The following is a 26500-nucleotide window of genomic DNA, read 5'->3' on the forward strand; positions in this document are numbered from 1 at the left end:
CAAGCACTTTTGATGTCTGAGAAGTTGTCTTCACCAACTTCTTTGTCCAGCCAGGAGCATTTTGACATTTTTAATATGAGCTCAATGGGTAGTAGCCACATTTCATAAAGAATTTGTCACTGAACCAGTCAGATTTTTCATTTTACCTTCTTTCCTACTGTGCAACAGTAAAATGTTTAATTTCTGCATTTCGTTGAGGACAGTTTTTAAGACTTTTATTAGGGTGCCAGGTCCTTAGTAGCACTAATAGCATGTAGACTCATTATGCAAACTAAACTTTTGCATCACAATCAATAGTAGATGCATAAAGTTAGAGCAACTGAATGAATAAATAATGATAAATATGATACGAATAATGATAAATGGCAAGTGAAAGGGGTACTCCTGAAAGAAAACAAAAGTAGCCCTTTTTTCAGACTCCCACCAGAGAGAACAAATGACAGTAACACAGTTGTAAAATGGTTCAAGACAACTTTAAAATTAGCATGTTTATTTAAAAACGTACTCACAAGATTCACATTTATTTGTACAGTCATATTATGTTACAGTACAAAATATGAAACTACATTGTTTACGCTATGTTAGTTCTAAAACTACTCCACTGCTACAGTGTTATAATTACAATTCCCACTGTCAATCTATATCTTCACAGTCTATTCATGTAAAATATAACATTTTATTACAAAAAGGAAAATTCCCCCAATCAGTTATGATAATACAATATATGATACAAGTATGACTGAATAGCCATGAAGTGATGTCAGATACACAAGGAGACTTGTAGCCCACATTTAAGTGGTAACAAATGGTTAACCTGTACTCTTACTGAATGTGCCATCATATACATTTGCACAAAACTCATCCTTACGGTGCAGACTGGAGCATTTATTTTGAAACTTCTGGTGGAACCTGTGTGTCTGTGCCATTACCATATTTAAATGCCATGCCATTAACTTCTATTATGAAACTGTAACATTTTTTCAGAGCAGTGCTGACTCATAAATTGCAGCCCATCTTGGATTACTGTATTTACATCGTCTGTGAAATGCAGAGCTGAACAATATTTGCCAACATGTTAATGGATTTCAGTTTGAGTAGAGCAAATTACTTTTGTCCCTGAAAAAAATGCCCTCGTCCCCTCTAGAACTTCTAAATAATACAATAAATGCCAAACTACTTTTGAATTTCCTTTTCTTTATCCTTCTTTTATCACATTCCTGCCATCCCTGAAATGTACAGGTGCTGCCGAACCCAACACTGTAGGCTTATTTTCTCCTGAGTCCTCCATAAATGTTATGTACTAAAGTAGATGATGTGACAGTTTGTTGTATCTTTCCCTGTAGTGATCTGTGGGATGGAGGAAGGGTTGCAGCAAGTCACTAATGGAACCAAAACCCACATGTCTCTCTCATAAACATCACCACTGGGGCCTCATACGTTGGAGTCTGTCTCTAAGACAGGAAAGTAGCCGTTTCTAGTCGTGGTGGCATCTCCCTCAGGAGCAAAGATGGCCAGTAACCTCTCCTGCTCCCTTTTGGTTTTGGGTAAATCGTCAGATGGTGTGATCAGCAGCTGGATGCGCTGTAGAAAAATAAATCAGTGTTAATGGGCTGTAGTTATATTCAAGTCAAGACCAGGCTCAGAGGGGTTGCAGACCAAATCAGTAAGAGTAAGACCAGAGGAAATTAAGTCTGGTACAAGACCAAGATATGTCACAGTTAAGTGCCATGGGTCTGTCCCTAAAACACTGGTATAGCTCTTCACAGATTAACATTACCTCTCGGAGTGTCCCCTGGGTGGTGCTGATCTTGTACACCATCCAGAGTGGGATGCAGACCATGGAGGAGAGAGCGAGCAGCCAGCCGATGACATAGCCCCACCACGGGTACACATACTCATTGTTGTACTTTAGAGGTGTGTATTTGATGAGGGAGAAGGCAAAGGTACCCTGGAGAGACAAGTAGACACATATTACCATTGGTGAAGAACAAGCAACTGATTTCTTTTTATTTCTGCAAGAGGAGACGAGAGAGGGCCTCACTGGTGGTCGGCCTCTGTCATATTTTGAAAAGCCATGACATGCAACTTCATTAGTTTGTTGATACTCACTATGCACGTGGCCGGGGTGAAGAACAACCAACAGTACTTGATGTAAGGTCCTGGACGGTAGCCAATCATGTCCTCAATGTTGTCATAAAAGCGATCTGCACCTGCAAAAACACAGTAAAGATAATTTTTAACATGCATGCACCTTAAAACTCCCAGCTGAATGTTTCCCTGACAAATACTCTACACTAATAAAAAAAAAATAGTCAGGATACCATCTTACCATAGACCCATGCAATGCAGACAGTCTCAAAGATGGACATGAAGAGAAGACACATGCCACTGGCTGCATAGTAATCAAAGAGCTGGAAGACATACATGCCCCCCTACAGAGAGAGAGAGAGAGATAAAGCATTGAGTCATAATTAACCTGCTCCACTTAATCCATTTGTTTTCACACAAAAACAGACTTAAAATAATCTGATGAACTAAATTCAAATTTAGTTCAGTTTATGCTCTGAGTTAAAAATCTCCAGCCACACACAAACCACAGGGAAACGGAAAAGAAAGAATCATATGGTTGAAAAAAAAAAAAATTAATCAATTGTTTATGTGAATACGCTACAAACAGGGGATGAAGCTGTGGGACTTTTTCTGCAACAGAAAGAAAAATAATCTGAAAGCTTCAACTTGACTAGTATGAGTTTGACTTGGCAGAAAAAACTGAAATGTCTGAGCTGTTTATGTTCATGCGCCATTACCACAGACTAACTAGTCACTGACAGAGGGCAGTGGATAAAGAAAAGCGTGGTTGATGACAGCGAATCTGTGTCAGGGAATAATTTCATGTGGAAACAATAGGTATTTTGATGGGGAAACGCACTAAGTGTGTGTGTGTGTGTGTGTATGTGTGTACTTGTACTTGCTACATAGTAAGGACCAAAAAAAGTATTTTACTAACAGAGTGAGGACATTTTGGGAAAGTGAGGACATTTTGGCCGGTCCTCACTTTTTGAGACACCTTTAAATCACATTTTGAGGCTTAAGACTTGGTTTTAGAGTTATGGTTAGAATTAGGTTTAGGTTAAGGTTAGGGTCAGGGTTAGGGTTAAGCACTCAGTTGTGATGGTTAAGGTTACGGTAAGGGGCTAGGGAATGCATTATGCCAATGAGTGTCCTCACAAAGATAGAAGTACAAGTGTGTGTGTGTGTGTGTGTGTGTGTGTGTGTGTGTGTGTGTGTGAATCTAGATTACATTACAACAGAATTTGGATAATTTGTGGTATATTTTGCAGCACTTTAAAATACCAATTCTACATGCTTATTATAGAGAGTTTATAAAAGAGACTTGAAAGACTGAAGCTCAAAATATGGAGACTTCAGACAGGGTTTACGACTAGAGGCGCTGCATAACAACGCTTGAGACTTACCTGGGATGCGTTGCACAAAACCTTTGACTTGCTTGTACTTACAAAATGATGACTTGTTGACACCTCTGCAGAGCATTCATGTTTCCAGCTGTGCAGAGGTGAAACCATGTCAACCATGTTGGACTCCGTAAGAATTTATTTCAACATAACAAAACATCCTGACCTGGTTTATCCCCCTCCTCCAGCAACAGCCTGATTTGGAGTGTATATGTGTGTGTGTGTAACATATTGCATTCGTCTCAGAGGAGATAGTTAATTTCACATTATCTCAATGCTGTTTTGGAAGCAATTGCATCACCTTTGGAAAGATATAATAAGTTAAAACACCTTAGGTATTAAAATGAAACATTTTCAGACAGTGAAACCTCAGTGAGTTCGTGCTTGCAGATCTTTGTCTCTGTGCATGCATCTGTGTGTGTACAGCCTGCATCTGTGTGGGTGGTCCCAGAGTGTGTCCCCCTACCTCCATCAGCATGATGAGGCCCATGAGGAAGGAGACGAAGACGGCACCAAGCAGGAAAAGCTCCCTGCGGTTTTTGCGGCGGAACACGGCAGGGTACATGTCGACGATCGCCGTCACAAGGCTCTCCACACACACAAACTGATGGGAAGGAGCGCAGAGAGAGAAGGAAGAGAGGTTTTTGTTCATCATTCATTTTTTGTAATCCTCATTATTATGTAAAATGAAAAGCATCATTCATTAACTAAAAGTAGAGCAGGATGACTACCTGGCTGTCCAGCCCCAGAAAAACAATCATGATGAAGAAGAGGGCGGCCCACAGAGGAGAGAAGGGCATCATGGACACGGCACGGGGGTAAGCTATGAAGGCAAGGCCAGGACCTACAGAGAGACAACTTAAACTGAAAACTGAAAATGCTAAAACAAATGCTGGCCCTAAGGAAATAACAGATTATTGCTTCTGTTCTTTAGCTTGTGCAAACCTCACCAGATTCTGCTACTTCTGAGATGGGAACATTCTGTTCATAAGACATGAAGCCCAGGATGGAGAAGATTGCAAAGCCCGCCATAAAACTGGTGCCGCTGTTCAAGAAGCACAGTGACAGGCAATCTCTGCAAGAGGAAGGAGATTTTTTTTAGAGCAGTGGAACAAATATACTGGAACCAGAGAAAATGCAATTGTAAATCTTGATGATGTTCTTTGTGATGATTACAGGAATGTGCAAAAACCAAAGAATAAAGTTTCCAAATGTGCTTCTGATTTTACACAATCTTAAAAGAACCTCCTATGTATTGGAGACTATACTCAAGCAGGATACTGCTTACGTACTTGTAGCAATTATTGTTGTATTTGTTGTAGCTGCCCAGAGCTGTCAGCGACCCCAAACAGATGGCGTAGGAGAAGAAGATCTGGGTGCCAGCATCCATCCACACCTAACACAGAGGAAACATTTAAAAAGATTTTTTTTTTTTTTATAAAAAGCTGATGAAATTTAAAGTGGTGCAAAATTACACACATGCATATCCACCATAAGAATGTTTGCACTTTGAGGCCGATGTATATACACAAACGTGCTATTCAGTGTTTAGACAATCCAAAGGAATTCACGTGCTAAGTTTCTGCATGCACAATCATTGACTAATGCAGTTGCACAATAGGAAACTGTTAAAAATCTGTCATTGGTCTTGTTTGTCTTAACACTGATTAACAAACCAAGCTTCCATAAGTATAGGAGGCGCAGGATCTGTGACGGAAAGCTGAATCAGATGTTTTTTAATTGAGTCAGCTTCAAACTCACATCCTTTGTCAGATCAAAAATAAATAACTGAATAAAATAATGAGAACTAAGGAATAAATCAGACGGAGACCGCAAAATAAGAACAGAGCTTTACAACAGGAGAAATTGTGAAATTTTTCGAGTGAACATGGAGACTCTGACAGAGCTGTTCTGATTGAACCTGTGCTAGTCTGAGCTGAGGAGAGTCAGTTTAAAACTCTCTTGTCCTGGTTAATAGTCTGTCTGCAGCTCAGTCCTGGTAGAGCTCGTGTTTATAATCCCAGTGGTGTCCTGGCCTTGCACTTGATCCCTGCGGTCAGTGCCTCTTTCATGGAGAGCAGATGGACCCAGCAGAAACTAAGCTCCCCAGCAGAGAGCCATGGGATACCTGCACCTGGTGTGCCCTCGCCCACGGCGAGCAGAGCACGAAAAAAAAGGCCCTCACTGGGATTTTTGTGGTTGGATTGCATGAATTACCTGGAGGTAATCACATGGCAGATACACAAAGAAGACATTATTCAGTAGATTTTCTTGTGTGTGTGTGTGTGTGTGTGTGTGTGAGATCTTGCTACCTGTGGGTCCGCCAGTCGTCCCAGGTCAGGGTAGAGGTAGAACTGGATGCCAATCGCAGCACCAGGCAGCGTGACCCCTCTGATCAGCAGCACAATCAGCATCAAGTAGGGGAAGGTCGCAGTGAAGTAGACCACCTATACAGACACGCGCGCACACACAGTGATGTTGAATATACAAACAAGAAACATGCCAAAAAGAAAAAATAAACACCAGATGTCATCCTAATGTGCCCCAGAACTGTTATAATAGAAAGAATGGGTCACCTGGTATTTTCTCTTGCGCTCTCACCGAGGTGCACATTAGAATAAGTCTCTGAATCACCTCTCACCCACCTTTCCCGTGGATTTCACCCCTTTCCAGATGCAGAAGTAGCACATGACCCAGGCGATGAACAGACACAGGGCCAGGTCCCAGTTCAGAGAGCCCATGTGGTCAATGCCAGGGGAGATCCTCAGCGCTCTTCTCCTGGAGAGGCAATGAAGAGACACAGAGTTGTTAGGATTACGAAAGTAATGCGTCATTAAGAGGAGGTTAGGCAGTCGGAAAACTCACTCCCAGAACTCGATGACAGGAGAGGTGGCGTTTAGGTTGATTGTTTGGTTGATCGAGGTGTTTCTCCTCTGAAACTCCACACAGTTCTCTGGAGGTAAGAAAAAGAAAAAAAAAAAAGAACAAAAATGGGGGAATTCTTAAATGAATCAAAGACACTGGTGGGGGCCTCTGGTGTATTTTGATGCACACTTCTAACCTGTGTTCCATGTGTTGTTGCAGGATGACCAGGCCAGGTCCCAAGAGAAGGAGAAAGACAGGTAGAAAATCCCCCAGGCCAGAACGATGATGTAGTAGAAGTTCAACAGAGTCACTATCACCTGGGTGCCATAGCCAAGACCTGCAGAGGTGACATTGTAGTACATGGAGCATTGCCACAGGTAATAATAATAACTGTATAATGTGGAAAATCTTGAAAAACCCAACAAGCAAGACCCCAGTCTGAAAGACATGATCTCTTTGTGGTCGTTTTGTGTCTCTTTGAGGTCGTTTTCTGTCTTTTTGTCTCTTTGTAGTCGTTTTATGGTCGTGTGCTTACAGAGAATCCTCTACATGGGCCACCTGACCTCTCGGGTCCCTCTGCCTGTGTCCAATAGGCTTATTCAGGAATACACCTGATGCACCTGTCCTCCTTACCTTCAAACAAGGGACTGATTTTTCTCCAGCAGGTAATGCCTCCCTGGCTGGTGAACTGGCCCAGCGCCGTCTCCAGGAAGAAGACGGGAACGCCGCAGGTGAACAGGAAGATCAGGTAGGGGATGAGGAAAGCACCTGAGTTGAGAAAGAGCAAAGGATGCTGGGTTAGAGCTTTAAACACCATTGTTGCATAAACAGATACAGTCATTCTCACACATATTAAGAGTTTCCAATCCACCTGACTGGCATGTCTCTGGACTTTGGGGGGAATCAGAGCATTGACAGGAAACCAGCGAGGACACTGAGTCAGAGCTAACATCTTAACAGACCAGGGTCATCCTGACGTCCCGTCGGGTGGCCGAGGATGTTTGCAGCACTCAGATTTCCGCCTCTCTACAGGGACAGCTGCTGCGAGCAAGGAGCAACAACAGCTGTCTGACCCCGCTCAGCCCTGAACCCTGACCCTGCCACCCCCATGGAGGGAGAGAGAGGGGCGTCCAATTTAGCTGCTACACAGGCATGTCCGAAAGCAAATGTGGGGGAAACACACAAACTGTTTTTATTTCCTTCGCCTGAGATCAAGTGAGTCTGAAGCTAAGCTTGACTTTTGATGTACTCAGGTGTTCTGCCATGTCCGGGACGAGGGTTTTTCAAGGTGTTTACTCTGATTTACATCCACAGTTTCATGTCAGCTGTCATCAGCCGTCTACTCATGGTTTGCACGGTTGACTGTAAAAGTGCACCAGAGAAATATTGACTTCCTTAAGCATGAATCTGACAAACCTGTATACGTACACCTGGTGTTTTAAGTTTTCAGTATAGCTCCTGTCACAGTTGACATGCATGTATGCAGCAACGCACACTCGTTCCCTCGACCCATTTCTTCACCCACTCACCTCCTCCGTTCTTGTAGCAGAGGTAAGGGAAGCGCCACATGTTGCCCAGGCCGATGATGGAGCCGGCCACCGACAGGACAAACTCTAACTTGTTGCTCCACTGGCCCCGCTCCTCCATCTTCTCCTCCGAGGGGGGCAGCGGGTCCTTGGCTCGGCTGATGCCATTGGGGAGGCCTGCTTTGGCAGTGTCTCCTACAAAGCAGGCCGAGAAGAATGGGGACATTGCAGCAGGTTATGAATTCAAGGTGATTTCCCTGTTCTCAGTATCAAGTCTAGATGCCCTTAAAAAAAGCAGCAAAGACTGAATGTTGAACCGTATGAATATAAAAGAGAACATTTCATCAAGAAAACAAGATCAGTTCTGAGTGTTGTGTACATTATGACCTGCAATGTAATCCTTGAGTTAAAAAAAAAAAAAAATACAGTGATCAACAGCAATAACTTGAGTAAATGAAAACACTTACACTGTCCACGCACAACTTACCTTTCATTACGGTGCTGTGTGTAACTCTCGTTTCAACACCGAAGCTGTGTCAGGAGATATATCTGTGAAAATGCTCAGGTTTTAGTATTTAACATGACAGAGGAGAGGGGCGGGGGCCTGTAATGCTAAACTAGGCCAGCCTCCGCTTTCTTTCCCTGTGTCTGCCCCCTTCAGAGCAAAGTGCATCATCTGCATCACTCACAGGTTAAAATAAGGTGCAGCATAACATTCCTATAGGGTGACACCGAAACTGTCAGTGCACCACCTCTGCTAAAGACACTGTAATAAAATTAAAAAAAAACATCATATGCACCAATGGATGCTTTCTGGAAATTGCTGCAAAGACATATGTTTTTATCAAAATAAAACACACTTACAGTGAGGATTAGATATTAGTATTCATGTATTTGCATTTACATCCTAGTTTTATTTATGTTCATGTTTAAATTGATCAGGAATTTAATTCACACAGACACAGCTTCCATCCTTGTGGAAGAATAAACTGTAATCATGCTTTAAGACTGACATCTCCATCCTGTGTTAGAGATTGGACTACAGCCCTTAAGTTCAGTCAGGGCATCAGACAGGAGAGGCGACACAGCAGCAGGTGGTGGAGCGCTGTGTGACTGCCTATTTCCAGCAATATCTTCAGTGACAGAGGTGAGTCACTCTGATGGAGGCTAAAGCAGCTGAGGTCAGTTCACACCGGATTTGACTTAGCTGAGTTAGGAGTGGAGATCAGCGCACGCCACCCAGTCCCCACCCACAATCCTCCCCTCGCCTCCCCTCTTTCTTTTGCAAATATTTCTGCATTTATGTATTCTGTTGCTTTCTTGCACCATTAGGATTGATGTTGAAAGACTCAAATAAAGAATCTCAAAATGCAAAATCAGAAGAGAAATGTTTAAATCAAATGTTTAAAAAAGTGAATCTATCAACGTATGTGTAGAGTCTGTGTTAAAGGGGACATTTCTGCTCACGACTAAGGGAAAAAACACACGCAACATGTAATTTAACATGCAGAGCTCCACAACATGCAACCACATCTTTCCTCTAATGGAGCTAATGAGTAACACAGGAAATGTGAGGCTTAACTTACAACTTGAAAACCAATCAACCTCTCAATAACATGGCCATAAGTCACATAAGCATGATTCATGAGTCTTTGTATTTCATGTATCCCTAATGTTGCCCTTTTTACTTTTTTTGCCATTTTTTACTCTTCTGTTCTCTTTCCTGTGTGAGGGAAAACTCACTCAGACAAGTAATTAAAAAAATTAATCACAACAATCACAAAAAATCATCACAATTATCAATCATTTGACTAGGAATAGTTTATTAAAGGTGAGAAAACAAAACAAAAAAAAGCCACAATCCATTTGTTTAATTGCTTAAAAGCTATGTACATTATAAATAATTCCACTACATTACAACCATTTGTTTTTCCTAGTCTGGAGTCCTACATATTGAGATGTTACTGTCTGAAGGGCCAGGCAGAGGGCAGACAGAGAGGAGGGGTTCAGGACGTCCAGTAAAACCACCACTGGGAACATATTTGTTTATTTGCCTGTTTGCACTGAATACAACAGCTGGAGTGAGTGGGAGCTTGTTTGACTGACTTGTTACTGTTGAGAAGGAGGGTTGGGAAGTAGCTGGTGGACGTTTCTATACCTAAAACTGTCGAAGGAGAACTGAATCTTGTGCGCCAACAACCCTTTCAGCACACAGTCGTGCTCGGGGAGAACATGTCACTGCCTCATGGTCAAAGTGGGACTCTCCTTTGTCTTCCCAATGCAAGTTGTCTTTATCTTGTTCTTTTTTTCTTGTGCTCTGTAATCCAGGCAGTTACAGAAATGCCCCAGCCTTGTCCCTTTTCTGCCACACTTATTCATACAGGGTTAGTCTCTCTGTCAGAAACAGTCTTGAAATGCTAGCCTGGGTACTGGTTTTGTGTTATGCTCATTGTGTGAGGTACAGTATTCAAACTCAGTCCCAGGCCATTGTTTCAGTGCTAACTGCCCTGCTGAGGCTCTTGCTGCTGCTGCTGCTGCTGATGTGAAGCTGCTGGGTTGAGATGAGAGGCAGAGGACACGTGAGACCACGAGGCCACGACGGACGAGGGCAGACTCTGCATCGACGTCGCCAGGACCACCACGCTCTCCTCTGCCACCTCCTCCACGGTCAGCACCCCACCTCCCCCGCTCACCCCGGCGGCCTTCCGGGAGCAGTCCACACAGATGTAGTCTTCGTTCTCGGCCATTTCACACGACACGCCCACACACACCTGGTGGAACCACTCATCGCAGCCGCCGTCGCACTGCACCCAGTCCACCTGGAAACACACACACACAGACAAAAGCAGACATGTGAGTGAGAACTGAGACAGACAACAACAAGGAAACTTTATGACAATTGCTGGGGGAAAAAAAAAAAACACGTGACTGTGGTTTGTCAAGCAAAACACAAAATTCTAGATAAACATTCATGTGTAATTTTTAACAACTGGTGTCAAAGCTGTATGTCACTCATTGTTTGATTGATTTAATTTACTGGGATACAGAGCCAAAACAAATCTGAACACTTACCTAACTGTTACACATCTCTAACTGTCGGCTAATTCACACACAGTCCAACACACAGAGATGAACTTCATTAAAGACTTAAAAGTGTCACATCGTGTATGAAGAACAGCAAAGTTTGGCAAAATCATCAAGCAAATTAGTCAATATGTTTCGAAGTGTTGCTTTATCTACAGCAAAATGTCACAACATTTAATACACAAGGCCTTGATTGACTTTATGTACAGATGTATTCATGGATCCTTCAAGTGTCTTCAAGCCTGGAACTAGCTCACCTAAATGGAGGAGAGTCATTTTCTATGTTATCAGTTACATCTGTGCTTTTCCTGTTTTGTCATGCCAAGATGTCTGCTGTGAAAAAGGTCTATTGCAGGGGCTTGGGCCCCATCCCAGCATGCACTCTGCTAGAGGTAGGGTACAACCCGGAGAGGTCACCGATCTGTCAAAGGGCTAACACACAGAGACAGAAATCTTTTGATTGATCTCACAGAAGCACAGAGAGCACAGACAAACAAAAAAAAAAAAAAAAGAACAACTGATCAGGTCAAGTTCCTGGATTAAATCAGTGGATGTAGATTCTCAGTCCTTTAAAATGAGGACTGGTTGTGAGAAGGCAATGGCTGAGAAAACAATAAATCTCAATTTAAATTTAAGTCTCACATGATTGTTAATTATCACAGCTTCAGGTGCTGTCAGCCTAGTTCAGAGCAGCACCTTCATAATTTCATCACCTTAACTCCAACCAGAGAGCTGCAGGCCTACCAGTTCCTGAGCTCTGATTGGCTGCCCTGTGAGCATGAAGGGGAAGGAGACTGGCCACTGGTTAACTTGGTGGAGAGTCTGGCATGCCATCTCAGAAAAGAACCACATCTGTGTGTCCTGTTAATACGTTATGTGTAACTCTCTTTAAGGTGTTCCAGTGCTGTTATCAGCTGTTGATATTCAATAAAGTTCCAAGATGTTCATTTTGAGAAGTGTTTGTTATTAACTCTGAACTCAGCAAACAAAAAAAACTGTCATTCACCTGGGTGTTTACAGTGTCAAAAGGCCCTGTAAACCAGTGTTGATCAAAGAATCAACCAGCATTTACCACCTCTCTATGTGCAGCAGGGATGTTACTGGGCAGAAGAGTTTGTCCAACTGACAAATCTGCCAACATCATGGTCCTCCAACTGCACAGCACAGTCCAGGACCAGCTCCACTTTAACACAGCATCCCGCCTGATTTCATGAGATTTCAATGCAGAATAAAAGCACATACTGAGCCTGAGGAACATGATGGGACTGCAGTTGGGCCCAGAGCTCATAACTTAAAACTTCACTTCATTTTGAAGATGGAAAAGGTACAGAGAATGGAAGATACACTTCGAAAAATGTGAAAAAAAAAAATCTATTCACAGCCAATAACAAGGGTTATCAAAAGTATTCATAGGCCGGGGAACTTAGATTCAACTTGTGTGGATACACAACTAGTGGTTTTAATCTCCACATTTTAACACATGAGGCTGCGTGACACCTTACATAGCCGATAATATTTACTTCTACTCAAATGTTTTTATACAGATTTTCACAATACACATATACTGAGATTTATTTTTGAGAATTACAGCTGAAACAATTTGTCAATTACTTGATTAGTCAAGCGAGTGAAACAGAAGATGACTGTACATTGAAAATGACAAAGATTCTCTGGTTCCAGCTTCTCCAGAACAAAAATTCACTATTTTTGAGTTTTCGACTGCGGTTTGGAAAAAAATCAGACATTTGAGGACGTCACATTGAGCTCCGGGGAACTGTGGTGGGAATTTTTCACTATTTTCTGACATTTTATAAACCAAACGATGGATGCAAGAAAATAATTAGCAGATACCTAAAAAACCTAAATAATGATTAGTCGAGTTTTAGAATGTGATTTTGAATCAGAAAAATTACTATGTGTCAATATCAGATAATGCTGAGATAATTATGAATTTACTAATTATGAAAAAACACATGAATTTTGTCCATATTACTTGTAAAGACATTGTTATACATACATATTATAAGGAATATTTCAATAATAAAATTTAAAACATACGGAACTTTGAGTTTTAAACAGGTGCAGAGTCACATGGTCACCTCTGACCTCTGTTAATTGATAAACCATAGCTATGTCTATCAATCATCTATGATTCACCCCCTGTGCCTCTTTTACTGCAACACAACCTCCTAACAACGCAGTGCTGAAACTCAAGTTTACATTAGAAGGCAAAAGACATATTTCATCACTAAATTGCAAAATTCAGAAAATATATTTTCCATTAAAGCTGTTGACTGAGTCCTCACCTTATCTTTACAGGGTCTCTGGCAGTTCTTGGCTGCACACACAGCGTTCTCATCATTGGAGTCCTCGGCTCCTGACCAGTCGTACTTGGAGGGAATGTCAAGAATCTTCTTCTCCTTCCTCTTCTCCAATCCCTCCCTGATGGCCTCTGCCTTGGCGGCTGCCTTCTCCTTCCTCTTCCTCTCTTTCTCTTCCTTGGCTAACCGTTTGGCCAGCTGCTTCATCTCCCGGTTCTTGTCCAGGTTGAGTTTGAGTTTCTTCTTCTTGGGTTTTCCACCCAGGCCAAGCTCCAGGCCGACTCTTTTCAGTTCTTTTGACTTGGCCGGTCGTATTTCTCCCATTGCTGAGGCTCCACCTGCGACTGCGGCAGCCATCAGCATGTGGTGGTGCTCGGCTCGTTCCAACTTCCGTTTCCTCTTCTTCTCTGAATCTTTAAGCTTGATCTTCAGCGGCTTCTCCATCAGAGAATCATCAGGCTGTAGATACAAAGATGATGCAGACATGATTTTCCTTTATTTGACCTGTTTCTCTGAATCTATTTGCAAAACTCTTCACCAGAACCAACCAGAGCGACCAACTCAAACTTTAACTTGGGATCTGGCTCTGAGTTGTCAGGTTGCATAATAAATGACCTCCCTACCTCCATGACCTGGAGGAATCTCTCCTCGGAGGGGGGGTGCGTGGCCTGCAGGATCCTCCAGATGTGCTGGGTCTCATCCAGGGACACCTCCAGCAGGTCTCCCAGCATCATCAGCTCCTCCAGCTGGGCCTTAGCCTGCGGGGACAGCTCGAGAACTGGCGGCTCAAGGCTGCGAGGGACGAGGGGGGTCTTCCTGGGCTGCTTTCTGGGTGTGCCTAGGTCTGAAATGTAAATGTTTTGATTATGAGATGACGAAGGCACATTTTTCTGAGGAAATCAGGAACACGCAGACCACAAACTGAAATTTCTCATTTCTCAAGAGCATAAGTAAATATGTCAAATAAAATCTAGCCTTGAATCATTTTAGCTTGAAAAAAAGAGCATTAAAAAGGAGAAGGAATCAGCAGGCAGAGTCAACAAAGCAAATCAAGGGACAGGGATTGCAAAAATTTTAATAACTAAATGTGGCCTCACTTTGCACACAGGACTTGGAGGCTGAGGAGTAGGCGTGCTCGGCACAGAAGGAAGGTGTGGCAGCTGGCCACATGTGACTGACCACCTCCTCAGACTTAACGGGGATCTCCTCATCGCAGAACAGGTAGGGCTTGACCTCACCTGGGTCCTTAAACAAATTGGCCACACAAAGAGCAAATGATTAGAAAAAAATCCTGGATTTTGAACAATGTCACCCAGTTAAAATCCTACATGCCTGTGCTGACTCACTTACCTTCATATCATAACCGTAGGTCTCCCTGATATCCTCGTCTGAGTCTGTCTCCTCGTCGTCGTAGTCCACAGATTGCCGAGGTGATGTGGCTCTGCTGAAACCTGACTGCTGAAAAGTCTGGATGTGGCCCTGATGAGGGAAAACACACACAAACACTCAGTGTCTCTAATGTTTTGTATATTTCTCAATATCACTTAAAAAAAAATATATATATATATATATTGCATAAATGCTGCATGTTATACAATGCTTTTTTCTATGAGGCATGATGCTGAAAATGCCAAATTTAAATCACCAGTTTCCAGCTATTTTTTATACTGATACCTGTCATTCCCTGTATGTCTTCACATTTTTGACTGTCAGTCCAATCCTGTGGTCTATTTCATGTTTACATACTAGTGCCCTCTTCTGGTGCAGTCCATATTTACATCCAAAGCCCCAGCAGAAGCAACAAGAAATACACAACACTACACTACCTCAGGTCTTAACTGTTGTACTGTATTAGAACAGAATCGAAAATGGTCAAATTCATTCATTCGTTCATTCATTCATTTAAATTCTGTACCTGTAGGTCAGGGTTGGCAGCAGCTTTCTGAAGCTCAGCATTGATGATCTTCTCAGTTTTCTCCCTTGCAGCTTGCTCCACCATGCGCTGGCTCAGCACAGACAGCTTCGCCAGAGCTGACGACAACTCCTCAGTGGCCAGAGCTTGGCGTGCTCGGTCCTGATAGGAAAGTTAGACCAGATGAAGGATGGGTATTTAGTAAAGATCAAAAGCAAATCAAGTGAAGTGTTCAAAATAAAGCTGGTGAAGCTGTAATCAGTAGTGTGATCTCTCTGCGTACCTGCCAGCTCATTGCCCTCTCTGTCAAACACTGCAGAGCCTCTCCCTCTGGCAGACGCACCGGCAGCTTCTGCAGTGACACCAACAGCGACAGAATGGTCTCTAGCCTCGGCCTCCTTGACCGCTGACACAGCGGACACAGGAATTTGGAGTCTTTACTGTTACTCTGCCACCCCACCCCTAGTTTCTTCTGAGACCCAGTCTTAGGCAGAGGCACGCACGCTCCATGGAACCAGTCCTTACAAAGCTCGCACTGCAACATGAAGCCGCTGGCCGTCTTTCGACACAGGCAGAACTTGACCTCCTCGATGCGGTCAGCCATGGCCATCTTGGCTAAGTTGGCAGCGCGGAGCGAGTGGATGGCCTCCACTTCTTTCTGCTCTTTGGCTTTGAAGGCTGCTACAACAGTGGAAGGGTCTCGCACCTCCTCGAGGCTCTCCTCCAGGTCGCTGAGGGCGTCGGGGTCAAAGCCTCCTCTCTCCTTCTCCATGAGCTCCTTGACACGCTTCCGTTTGCTTTTGCTGTTACCGTAGACGCCAATGTCCACCCGAGGACTGAGAACCTGAGAGAAGAGACACAAGGGATTGTAACAACTTTTATGTGTCCATGAATTTATCACCCAGCTGTGCTGTTACAGGAAACAGTTGTAATCTGGAGACTCCACTATAATTGTATTGCATATCTTCGCATTTAATTATACTATCACAGCCCAATCTAATCTAAACACCTCACAGCCAAGCATCACATCAACCACTACTCGATCTTTGACATGCGATGGCCCACCTGGAGCAGTGTGTATGTGGAGTTCTTCTTGAGGAAGGTGCGAGCAGTCCTCTCCCTCCAGGCTCGGGCCGCGGCCACCTGAGACTCCACCTGGGCAAGAGGGTCTAGCCGGACAGGGATGGAGCGACCCCTTGCCAGTAGGCTCTCCAGCTGCTCCAGGTAAGCATAGCTGCTGCCACTCTGTATGGCCTCCACCTTGGCGGTCCACTCCTTGGCCTTCTGCAGGGCCTCTCGGAGGGCCAAAATGTTAGGCAGATATGCTGGAATGTTCCTGGCTTCCAGCACGATGCTCTCCAAGGTCACCATGCTGTGTCGAGGCCTGGGGTTATAGGAGGGCAGGGGGACATGGGAAGATCAACATGACTCAGCTTTGATGATCAACAGCACTGTAGGAAAGTGCAAACATCCTCATCGAACATTCTTGTAAATGTGTTTGTATTGATTTGCATGTGTGCAGCCTTACCTGGCCTGCAGACAGGCGCGAGCCTTATCCTCCCATCTCTCTGACACTGTGAGGATCTCCTGCAGTTCGGCCATGGCCTTCTCCACGGCATGGTGGGGAGCCAGACCCACCCCAGAGTCTATCAGCCTCTTCATCAGCTCCAGGGTGACCCGGTGGGGCTCAGCCAGGGTGACACGCACCTGGCATGTGAGGAGGACAGCAAGTTACATGAGGCCACAACTACAACAAGTCATTTAAACCACACAAAGGGGTTGCAGCTCTTCAAGCCCACCTCATCGAGCCAGCGGGCCTGCTGGAGCTCTTGTTTGAGTCTTGGAAGCTCAGGCAGTTCTACGTCCAGACCGCTGCCCAGGTCCAACAGCGCCTGCAGCTTGGAGGAGTCAGGCATCTCGTCTGACAGCGCCGCCTGGGCTCGCTCATGGAAGTCCTCCACGTTCTCCAGTAACTCCTGGAGACATGGGGGGTAAAAGACAGAGAGTGGGGGGCAAAAGAAAAGAGTGAGAAGTCAGACAGAATAGTAGTAGTTCAATAGTATTGAAGGAGAAAGAGGGGGATTTATAGGGGGAAATAGAAAAGAGGAAGCAGGGAAGAGAATTAGAGAAATGAAGGTGTGAATTGTATTTTATATACAACATGTGTGTTTGCACATAGGTATAGACGGGAACTGACTTTGACTTGTCGGGCTTGGCTGATGATGCAGGGCAGCCTGTAGAGCTGATCCACAAAGGCCTTGAGCTCGTCCACTGTCAGTTTGGTACGGTTCCGGCTGCTCTCAGAACGCAGACGACTGCTGCAGACACACATGGAAGGAGAATGAAGATTGAGTTAATCTTTGAACCTGAGCAGATGGAGTACTGATTTACAAATGGCAAAAAATGCTCAAGTGTGTGTAAAGGCTGGTTTATCAACAAATTGCTTTTTCTGTTGAATAACATTAACGTTGTTGTAAGGTTTGTGTATCCACGTCCACTGACCTGTGCCTCTGCTTTCGGCTGAGCAGCAGCTGGGCTACAGAGGAGCACGTCTCTGCCTCTTTGACCATCTCCCTAAGGCGCCTGAACAGAGCGTTCTCAGGATACTTTCTGTCCTCTGCATCCTCCAGCAAAACTTTAAGCTCAATAAGATCTGTAAGACACACAAAGGAATCATGAAATGGCACAAAGACAGACCACCACAAAAACAAACTATCATTGTATGTATTTTGTAGTAGTAATAAAGTATATAAAACCTTTCTTGTTCTTCTGATCTGCAGCCAAGGCCTCTGTGACCCTCTTTGCCCAGGTGTCATAGGACTGAGCCCGTGTCTTGACCCCGTAAAGCATGGATGGAAACTCCTCCAGATCATAGCGATACCTGAAATATACCATGCAGATACTAGTTGATATGGTTTATGTGGCCTAGTAAATGTTAAGTGGACACTGCTCGCCAATTCAAATATAAATAATGGACTTTACTCACAGCTATTCATTTAATTGATTGAACTTAAATGAATGCAGTTCCTCTCACCGGAGACACTTGTTGCCGAGCGGACAGTCGCAGAGATCTGCTGCATGGTGAAGACAGACCAGACGATCGGGGCTGCAGGAGCAGGTCAGTGCAGACAGGAAACACGTCGTCTTACACTTGTAGCACTGGCGCTCATCGTCAGGGACCAGCTCAAAAACCTCCTGTTCTGAGGACAGCACGCCCTGTGGGTCAGGAGGAAAAGAGAAACATGAAACTTAGGTAAAAGATAAACACCAGTTATAACAGTTTGGTAATTATCAAACTACAGAACCAGATTACCATGAATTGTTCACATCTGTCTACTTCACTACTACTTCCTCTCACCATTTCTTGGACGGCCTGTCTGAGTTTTGTCTCCTCCTCCATCATATCTCCCATCTCCTTAAATACAGCAGCAGCCAGTTCCACGTCAAGGCTCTCTGGATCAGCAGCCATCTTGCACAGCAGCTCCTCGTGGGAGAATACGCAGTAGCGGTGGAGCCGTCGGTAGTGGGCCACACACTGACGACCCATTGGTAACTGAGGAACAGCATGAGTGAAAAGATGAACAACTATGTTAAAAAAGAAAAACAAGTTTTTCTTTTTTTTTTTTTCAAACCAAAGAAGAATTTACATTTCCCTCACCCAGTCAGCAGTGCAGAAGTTAACAGCCTCTGCAAAGTTGTAGCCCTGGTTAAAGCCACTGTGGTACGCCCTGGGGAAGGTCACCACAAACTCCCCTGCACACTGATTGGTCCTGTACACCTGAAGCGGGGGGGGGGGGGGTTGTTACAGACATGTGATTAATAAATAATATGAAACAAACGACTAATATCCAATTAGATCTACTATCAACCCCAGGCCCAGGACACGTACAGGGACGCCGTGCTCCATGAGGACATTGGGATTCATGATGGTGACCAGCTGATGGAGGAGGTCTGGCTGGGAGTCAAACAGCTCTGGGGCCAACTTCTTCATTACGGCCTCCAGCTGCTCTGCTGCAGAGGCTGGGACTCCGTACCAAGTCTTCGGTTCACCCCTGGAAAACAGAGAAAGGTATAAATTAACATTAAAGGTATTTCTATGATACACCAGTAAAACAAAGTACGGACAGTGAATAATTCAAAAATTTAGCTTTCAATTGTCAGCAGTATTTTTTTAATTTTAATAGTATATTTTTTGTTTACACCAGTATACTTGTATCAGGGCTGTAACAGAGTCCTGTGCACCCTTTGTCTCACCAGTGCAGGAAGTTGATGGAGTAACTCCAGTGGTCCTCGATGTGCCAGCAGAAAGAGGAGAAACACATGCCCACATAAAGCCACGGCACCTTCATGCCCGAGATGTCCACGTTGATGTGGGTGAGCACCGACTGCTCCAGCACCGGCATGTTGTTGAGGTTCCAGCCTGAGTTGGCATACTCCTGACAAGGGAGGAAATAAAGTGCTTTATTTTACTTCAGGGCAAATGTCTTTTTTTACTTCATGTAGCATCAATAAGTAAAACAGAAAAAGTTTTAGAGGAAATCTATTAGATGAAAGTCTGAGGAATAAAATGACCCAGCATTTAACTGGTTACAAACCAGTCTATGCACAAATCCATGTGGTTTTAAAAAAAAAAAAAAAAAAAAACATATCAATATACTTAAGAGAAGTAGTGATATACAATATGATGAAAACTTGAACAAAGTATAACGGTAAAGTATCAGTATTTATTTGTAACACCAAAAACATGGCATACAGCAAATCTAACTTGTAACTAGAAAATAAATAACTATATAAGTAGTGTTTTACAAAATAATAAACATAAGCTAATAGTACACACAGCATTCATCTTGCTGTAAAGTATGAAAGTTGCTTCAAACATAAAAACTAAAATAAAAGTTGAACAAAACCAGTAGCGATATAAGAAAAGCTGCATACTGTGTCTTTACCACAGAAACACAAGCCTGTCCACAGTGTCTGATTTCAGGGAAGCCCTGTGGCTTGTCACAATGTTACCACTGGTGCCCCACAGCCTTTTCAGAAGGGGAACTTGTGGCCGGGACACAGAGGAATTTTTTGCCAAATGGCTGAGCTTTGGTAAGATTTCTTCATGAAGCTAAGACGCAGGCCTGAGTGTAGGAAACTGGTGAAATTTTCTACAGCAACAAACACCGACAAGGCAGGTGTTGCAACAGAAGAGTGTGTGCACCAATTGGAGAGAGAGGGAAAGAGAGAGCTCCACAGCAAATGCAGTTGGTTTAAAATGCATATAGATGGTAAACTGCTTGACCAATATTGCGCATATTTTTCATTTCTTATATCTTATATAAACTAATCAAATATATCGATATTTTTGATAATCCACCCAACCTAAATAATATCTCCTATTACAGATTCTAAATGTGCTGAAAAAATACAACAAGTCAGTTCAAGATAAGATGTGAAGGTTTGTCAAGTCAAAACTTGAAAAGTTTATGGAAACGTAAACTTAAAAACCATTTTCTCACCTCTTCATCTCCCAGTAGCCTCCTCTTGCCGTCCCTGATGGGAAATCCACTGCCCACCTCTTTGGAGCTGATGTCAGCTCCGTACTCGACGATGACATCCTCCTCGATGCTGCTGACCAGGCGCCAGAACTCCTTCTCCACCAGCTCTGTGGGAACCATCTGTGGGCACAAAGTGGAGCTAATGAAAGTCTCTGCTTTACCTTTTCACCGCAAAAACCTGCGAGCATCATGTGTAACCTCAAAGTGTTGAAACTGAACGTGGGGCTGCCAGATGATAGCAGGACATACATGAAGCAGTGGATGTTTTCTAGTTTAAAAATTGGATCTTACTTACATGTACAGGCATGTTGAAATAGTCAGACTTGAAGTGGTCAGCCATCTCTCCAAAGCTCTGGAGAGTGTACTCTCTCACAGCCTGCTCGAAGCCAAATGCTTCTCTGGGCTTACTGCACTCCTGTGAGGGGAGGTGGACAACATATTCATTACAGCAGGGATTTACATCAAGTGCAAGCAGCACAAAGACGGTTACAAAATAGTTCCAATGAGGTTAAGACACAAATCTCAACATTTGTTTAATGAATATAATTCTTAAATATGGTTGTGAAATTAGGGTAGAGGGCCATGTGCATTTTCACATGTGAGGACCTGAAAAGTTAATGAATGAATGAATGAATATACCTCAACTTTTTGGCCAAACAGCATTCAAGAATTACCTCAGCGACACACTTTGGGCACCGCCAGTCCCCCTTGGGCACATCCTGCAGAGGTGGGATCAAACAGAAGGTGTGGTAACTGTCATCACAGCCGTCGCACAGCAGGAGACGGTCCTCCTCATCGCCGCGACCACACACCAGGCAGAGGTAGAGGTCGATCTGGGGGATCAGTGCCACAAAACACACATGCGTGGTCATTTTCAGAGTTACAGAGGATGCAATGAACGCCAGCCGCCGGGCAAAATGGCAAAGGCACTGAGCTGGTACTCACAAAGTTGACCTCCAGGGTCTCCTTGCGTGGTCTCATTTTGATGGCGAAGGCCTGAGCTTTGAGGTGACGCTGCTTCTTGTTGAATCCATCATCTAAATGACAAGGTGCCGGCGTAAGAAAAGAAATGCTCACAGTAACTCTGCTGATTTGTTGCTCAGTGAGTAAAAACACAGGTCAACTGAAAATGATGCTTACCAGCCGACACAATCTCCAAGCCCACCATCTTGGGACTTGTGCTGAAGATTTTGAGGCCTTTTGGCTCCTTGTTTTCTCTCTACAGAAACACAGCAACAACAGCAGCAGACTGTTAAACAGAGTGATCCTGCAAAAAGGTCAAATGTTAGACTCTGGGGAGCATGCCTGCCACAGCTGGGAATCTGGAGAGGAGCAGGGAGAGAGATGCTTAAAGGAGATTAGCCAATATTAGAAGGACTAAGCCTTTTTTTAGTCAAATGACTGCTCTGACACAAACAATGAATTTGTGACCTTTTCACAAAAGGAATGAAAGTTTCTATAATGACCCAATCCTTCAGGTGTATCAGACAATTATCAATGCTGTAGCTGTTTTTGTTCTTTGTTTACCTCAGACTTCAGGCGCCTGGACCGTCTCTCAGGCAGAAGCTGCTCTTTGGTTTGCGTTGCATCGCCCTCACCATCTTTCTCCTTCTCCTTTTCATCTTCCTCATCTTGCTCCTCTTCCTCCACCGCCTCCTCACCCACTCCCTCATCTACTTCCTCCCCATCGTCACCTTCATCATATAGCCTCTGGATGCCCTGATTGGAGAAAGAAGTTGGGTGAAAGGAAATTAAGGTTTATTATTATGATTATCATTATTATTAATAGGCACAATTTTCAGTTTATTTAGTTTTATTTTCAGTAGGTTTGATTCGTTGAAGTCAAGTTTGGTTGGTGTTCAACAGTATGAAGCAGTCCAAAGCTGAAATGCGACAGCAACACTGGCAGTAGCCAAAACTAAGTTAGCTCAATGGGGAAGAAGTAAGCAGAAGAGTTATTTCAATATCAACACCTACTCACATGCTGTGTATGTCTACTTGCTCCAACTTAACAATTCCAGTTGAAGTCATTTTGGATGTCTCATATGCAATGGTGAAAATGGCTAGCATTCCTGAATCTGTGTGCAACAGCATCAACATTGTGCTGTTTGCGGATGTTCAAGCTTGATTGTAATTTTTGTACCAATTACAGACAAACTGCCATCGGCCTCACTCACAGTTAGTGTGGCTCCAGACTGAAAGAGCTCGTAGGGGTAAAGGATCCTCTCATAGTGGGAGCGTAGCAGCGAGCCAGTGCCTTTTCCAGATGGGAAGCCCATTCGGCTGGCCACCTTCGACCACCTCTTCTCTTTACACACCATCTCAAAGCCGCCCTCAGATGACACGATCTGCAACACAAACACGCACAGGTGTGCACACAGTCCAATGCAAAACAAAAGGTCAGGAAACTTCTTTGCTAGCAGTGAATTAAAGTGGATCAATGACTACATGCAATGTGCAGCAGCAGGTGATGAAAGCATCTGCCACAGTTTTGACAGTATTTTTCAACATCATAAAAACAATTTTAAAAACATGGGAATAGTCAAACTTATTTTCAAGTTGTGTGAAAACATCTTGTAGCATGACAAAAACTTTTTTAAGACATATAGTATATTGACTCTAAAAATAAACAGCACACACACACACACACACAAATACAATCTTAATTTAACTAGGTTTACCTTGCTGAGCTGATAGAGGTCCAAAATCTTTCTCTCCACATGAGGGAATCGAATCTTGGATCCTTGCAGCTCCCAGAACTTTGCGATTTGATCCAGAAAGTTGAGCTTAACGCGAGTGAGGGCCTGGATGGGCAGGGGAGACGGGAGAGAGGTCAGACTCTAAGTGCATGAGCCAGTGTTCTGCTGTTATGCACACTGGACACCTCGGGCAAAATTATGTTTGAATGGCTGCACTTTGATGCATGAACATACTGCTCTGGTTTAGGTAAAAACCTTATAACTCCGATACTGCAACCGTCCTGCTGGTCTTGCTACGCGCATTTAACAACAGAATTCAATAACACAAATCCAACTCTTGACGGGTGCAGAAGAGAAGATAGTGTAGGTGGAAACAGAGTCTGCTGCTATGCAAGGAGCACTGATCAGTTAAATAACAGCACACCTTGGAGCACTGCAAGCAATGAAGACTCTGTTTCTCCGTGAAATGTCGTTCATTAATAAATGCAGTCAGTATAATGTCAAAAATACCTGCTGGCATTCTGTACGTTTTTATGCTCTTCATAAAGCAACACTTGAGACACACCTTAACGCATCATAATCCCGATGATGACATGATGCATCTGCTTGGCAAACTCACCTCAAGTTCATTAAGTCTTTGTACTCGAGGAGTGAAACGAAAGTTGCGTACATCACAGGCAAATGGAGGCTGCCAGTCCTGATAGACAAGAAAACACAAACATCAGCTCCTCCCAAAACAACATCAACAATGAGGACATGTCAGCAACAGAGCTGACAACCTGGAGCAAATCAATGGTTCTCAAGAAAAAAAGAACATGAGCAGAGCTTATTTTGTGAGGTTGGTGGTTAAACTTCTGTACTCACAACACAACACCACTACTCATACACAAGTGCTGTTGAGCCTATTTTTGTACAGTACAACTGTGTATACTTCTGATTGGTGCTATTATTTTCTACGTGTAATCTAATGCTTTGTTCAAACAGGCGCACTCCAAAATATTAAAGGTCCAAGAGAATTAAAATGTACTTAAGTGGTTGTTTGAATGCCTATCTAGCAGAAGTGTGGGCTATGGTCTGACAGGAGCTACAGGCCCGCGTATGGCTCAGTGTCGCATCTTCGCAGCTAACGCGGTCTAATCGTTGTACTGTAACTTAAGCTAGCCACCAGCAAAACAAAAACAAAAGCAAATGTTGTAACTGTTGATTTTACTTTGCCTTTTTAAAACTTTTTTTTCTGAACAACAACAAAGGAAAGCCAGTGTCAACCAAGTTTAAAATATGTTCGCTTCAGCGCAAAGGAATTAAGCCTTATTTGACCTCTATTAGAGTAATGGCAACTAGTATTGTCGTTGCCTGTTGTAAAATTAACGCAGGCCCACAGTAAACCAGCGCTACCTACGTAGAAGCATAAGAGGCAAATCCTCGCAGGTTTAATCCACTGTTTAAGATGACACGAGTTTACCTCAGGGGGTCGGATCTTGCAGATGCCCGTTTTCTCTGCAATGGGTCGGATCTTGTTGATGAATCCTAATGGATCCGAGAAATCCTCCCAACTCGGCTCAAAAACCGGGCATTCAGGAGGTGGGACGAACTCAGCAAATGCAGACATGTTTGAGTGGTTCCAGTGAAACAGTCTTTGAAAATAGTGTATGCCAAAATGCACCGAGTTGAGCTCAACAGTCCATTATTATTTCCAGTAATTTTCTTCTCGGAGAACTTCCTCCGTGTCCATCATGATCCTTCAAATTTCCTAAGTGGCAAATCACTTCAGTGACAAGGCATCTCAGTCGCGATGGCGAATCATAATCTGGTCTGAAAGTGAATGCATAAATACAACAACCGAGCAGCCACTGATCAATGTTTTCCCATCATCAGCAAACAGCGGGCCAAGCCAGGCCGGGGAGTCTCCACCACCACTCCCCTACCTGGGACGGAGGGCAGGGTCAGTCCGAAACGCCATCATCATTCCTTCTCACAGAGGGCAGCTTCACACAAAAATCAACTCTGCGGTGAAGACTTGGGCCAAGGACGATCACAGAGCTTTAAACAAAGTTTGCAAACACAAAACAAAACACTCCGGCTTTACAACGTTGGCTGTGGTTTTGTGTTGCGCAAGCTAACATTGCTACTGCTACGCTATGTACCTGGGTAGTGCATGATTTCTTCGTGATGATGCATTTCCAACAAACTTATCCACGGTTGGCTAAGTCCTATAGCTAGCTGGCTTCATTAGCTAACGTAATCACGCTCGCTTGTCGGGTCTCCCCGAATAAACTCCACTCTTTGCGTACACTTCTTCGAGTGAGCACCTGATAGCTAAGTGCCAGCCAAGCCGGACCACAACAAGGAGGAGGCTAGTAGTAGCAAGCGTTCATTGTTGACTGATGTCTTCACTCAGTCCATCCACCCTCATTCATTGTAGCATTTGAGGCAATGGATAACTAGCACACGGCTAATTTGGCAGGCTAAAACCAGTTTAGCTACCGCTGCCCGTTGCGCAGCTAACATTAACGTTAGCTAAGAATGCCGACTGAGCAGGACAGTCCGCCATGGCTTGAGTAGGTTCGTTGGAGTGGCGTGGAAAAAACGCATCAATACCTTTGCTTTGTTTAGCCGTCTGTCACTTTCCGTATAATATAACGTCGTCTGTAAATACTATGGCCGCATTAGCCAACGTGCTAGCTACAACTAGCAAGGTTTGGAAGAGCTGATATGGTGCCTTCAAGAACACTCGGAAACTTTTTACTACTTCCGAGTTTGCTGGTTGTGTAAAAGGCAGTGTTTTGCCTGTAAATTGCAATTTCAGACAACTTCCATCATGAATAACATGAATAATTACATGTGTTCCTTTGTTTTTTTTTAACTAGCACAGTGTGGTGATGTTATGTGTTGCATCAATGCAACGGAGTAGTAGGATACATTTAACCAGAAACTGATGTGTGGTTGCATTACCTTTATTTGCACGGATACTTACTAGATGCTGCATTTGAGCAACCACGTACCGTTTGAAAAGAATTTGACAGTGCTTTGTACCACTTTGCCGGATATTTTCAACAGGCGGAACATCAATATTTCCT

The 26500-nt window shown here is 43.7% G+C and overlaps 2 protein-coding genes across 2 annotated transcripts; both read right to left on the reverse strand.

Annotated features, from left to right (window-relative positions):
* Window positions 1-168: 168 nt before the first annotated feature.
* On the reverse strand, window positions 169-9086 carry LOC139635532 (sodium- and chloride-dependent GABA transporter 2-like). The gene is made up of 15 exons (XM_071502954.1): window positions 8352-9086; window positions 7868-8059; window positions 6972-7106; window positions 6535-6675; window positions 6339-6426; window positions 6119-6251; window positions 5786-5920; window positions 4766-4869; window positions 4424-4548; window positions 4205-4317; window positions 3940-4077; window positions 2330-2432; window positions 2110-2210; window positions 1778-1948; window positions 169-1581 (listed from the first exon to the last, which is right to left on the reverse strand). Exons 1-15 carry the CDS (start codon window positions 8356-8358, stop codon window positions 1432-1434), a joined length of 1836 nt encoding a protein of 611 aa, XP_071359055.1. The 5' UTR covers window positions 8359-9086; the 3' UTR covers window positions 169-1431.
* A 580-nt stretch (window positions 9087-9666) lies between these two features.
* Window positions 9667-26167, reverse strand: kdm5a (lysine demethylase 5A). The gene is made up of 28 exons (XM_071502943.1): window positions 24886-26167; window positions 24043-24120; window positions 23406-23528; window positions 22902-23072; window positions 22252-22443; window positions 21865-21943; window positions 21670-21761; window positions 21399-21557; window positions 21020-21139; window positions 20686-20844; window positions 19436-19617; window positions 19071-19233; window positions 18840-18959; window positions 18540-18734; window positions 18216-18397; window positions 17938-18062; window positions 17684-17834; window positions 17379-17499; window positions 16981-17157; window positions 16710-16888; window positions 16247-16565; window positions 15465-16025; window positions 15185-15343; window positions 14620-14748; window positions 14367-14514; window positions 13893-14113; window positions 13255-13728; window positions 9667-10683 (listed from the first exon to the last, which is right to left on the reverse strand). Exons 1-28 carry the CDS (start codon window positions 25030-25032, stop codon window positions 10363-10365), a joined length of 5247 nt encoding a protein of 1748 aa, XP_071359044.1. The 5' UTR covers window positions 25033-26167; the 3' UTR covers window positions 9667-10362.
* Between the last annotated feature and the right edge of the window lie 333 nt (window positions 26168-26500).

This window comes from Trachinotus anak, unplaced genomic scaffold (genome assembly GCF_046630095.1).
Source record: "Trachinotus anak isolate AG129_WGS33_773 ecotype Australia unplaced genomic scaffold, CSIRO_AGI_Tana_v1 ptg000018l, whole genome shotgun sequence".
Classification (NCBI taxonomy): domain Eukaryota; kingdom Metazoa; phylum Chordata; class Actinopteri; order Carangiformes; family Carangidae; genus Trachinotus; species Trachinotus anak.

Coding starts and splice junctions, on each gene's coding strand:
- LOC139635532 (XM_071502954.1), bottom strand. Junction 4,870..5,785: donor GACGACTGGCGGACCCACAG/GTAGCAAGATCT, acceptor CCTCTGTGTTAG/GTGTGGATGGATGCTGGCAC. Junction 2,433..3,939: donor GCCTCATCATGCTGATGGAG/GTAGGGGGACAC, acceptor CTCTCTCTGTAG/GGGGGCATGTATGTCTTCCA.
- kdm5a (XM_071502943.1), bottom strand. CDS start 25,032: ATGTCTGCATTTGCTGAGTTCGTCCCACCTCCTGAATGCCCGGTTTTT. Junction 21,140..21,398: donor GCCCAAAGTGTGTCGCTGAG/GTAATTCTTGAA, acceptor CTCCCCTCACAG/GAGTGCAGTAAGCCCAGAGA. Junction 19,234..19,435: donor TCCATCAACTTCCTGCACTG/GTGAGACAAAGG, acceptor TCTGTTTTCCAG/GGGTGAACCGAAGACTTGGT.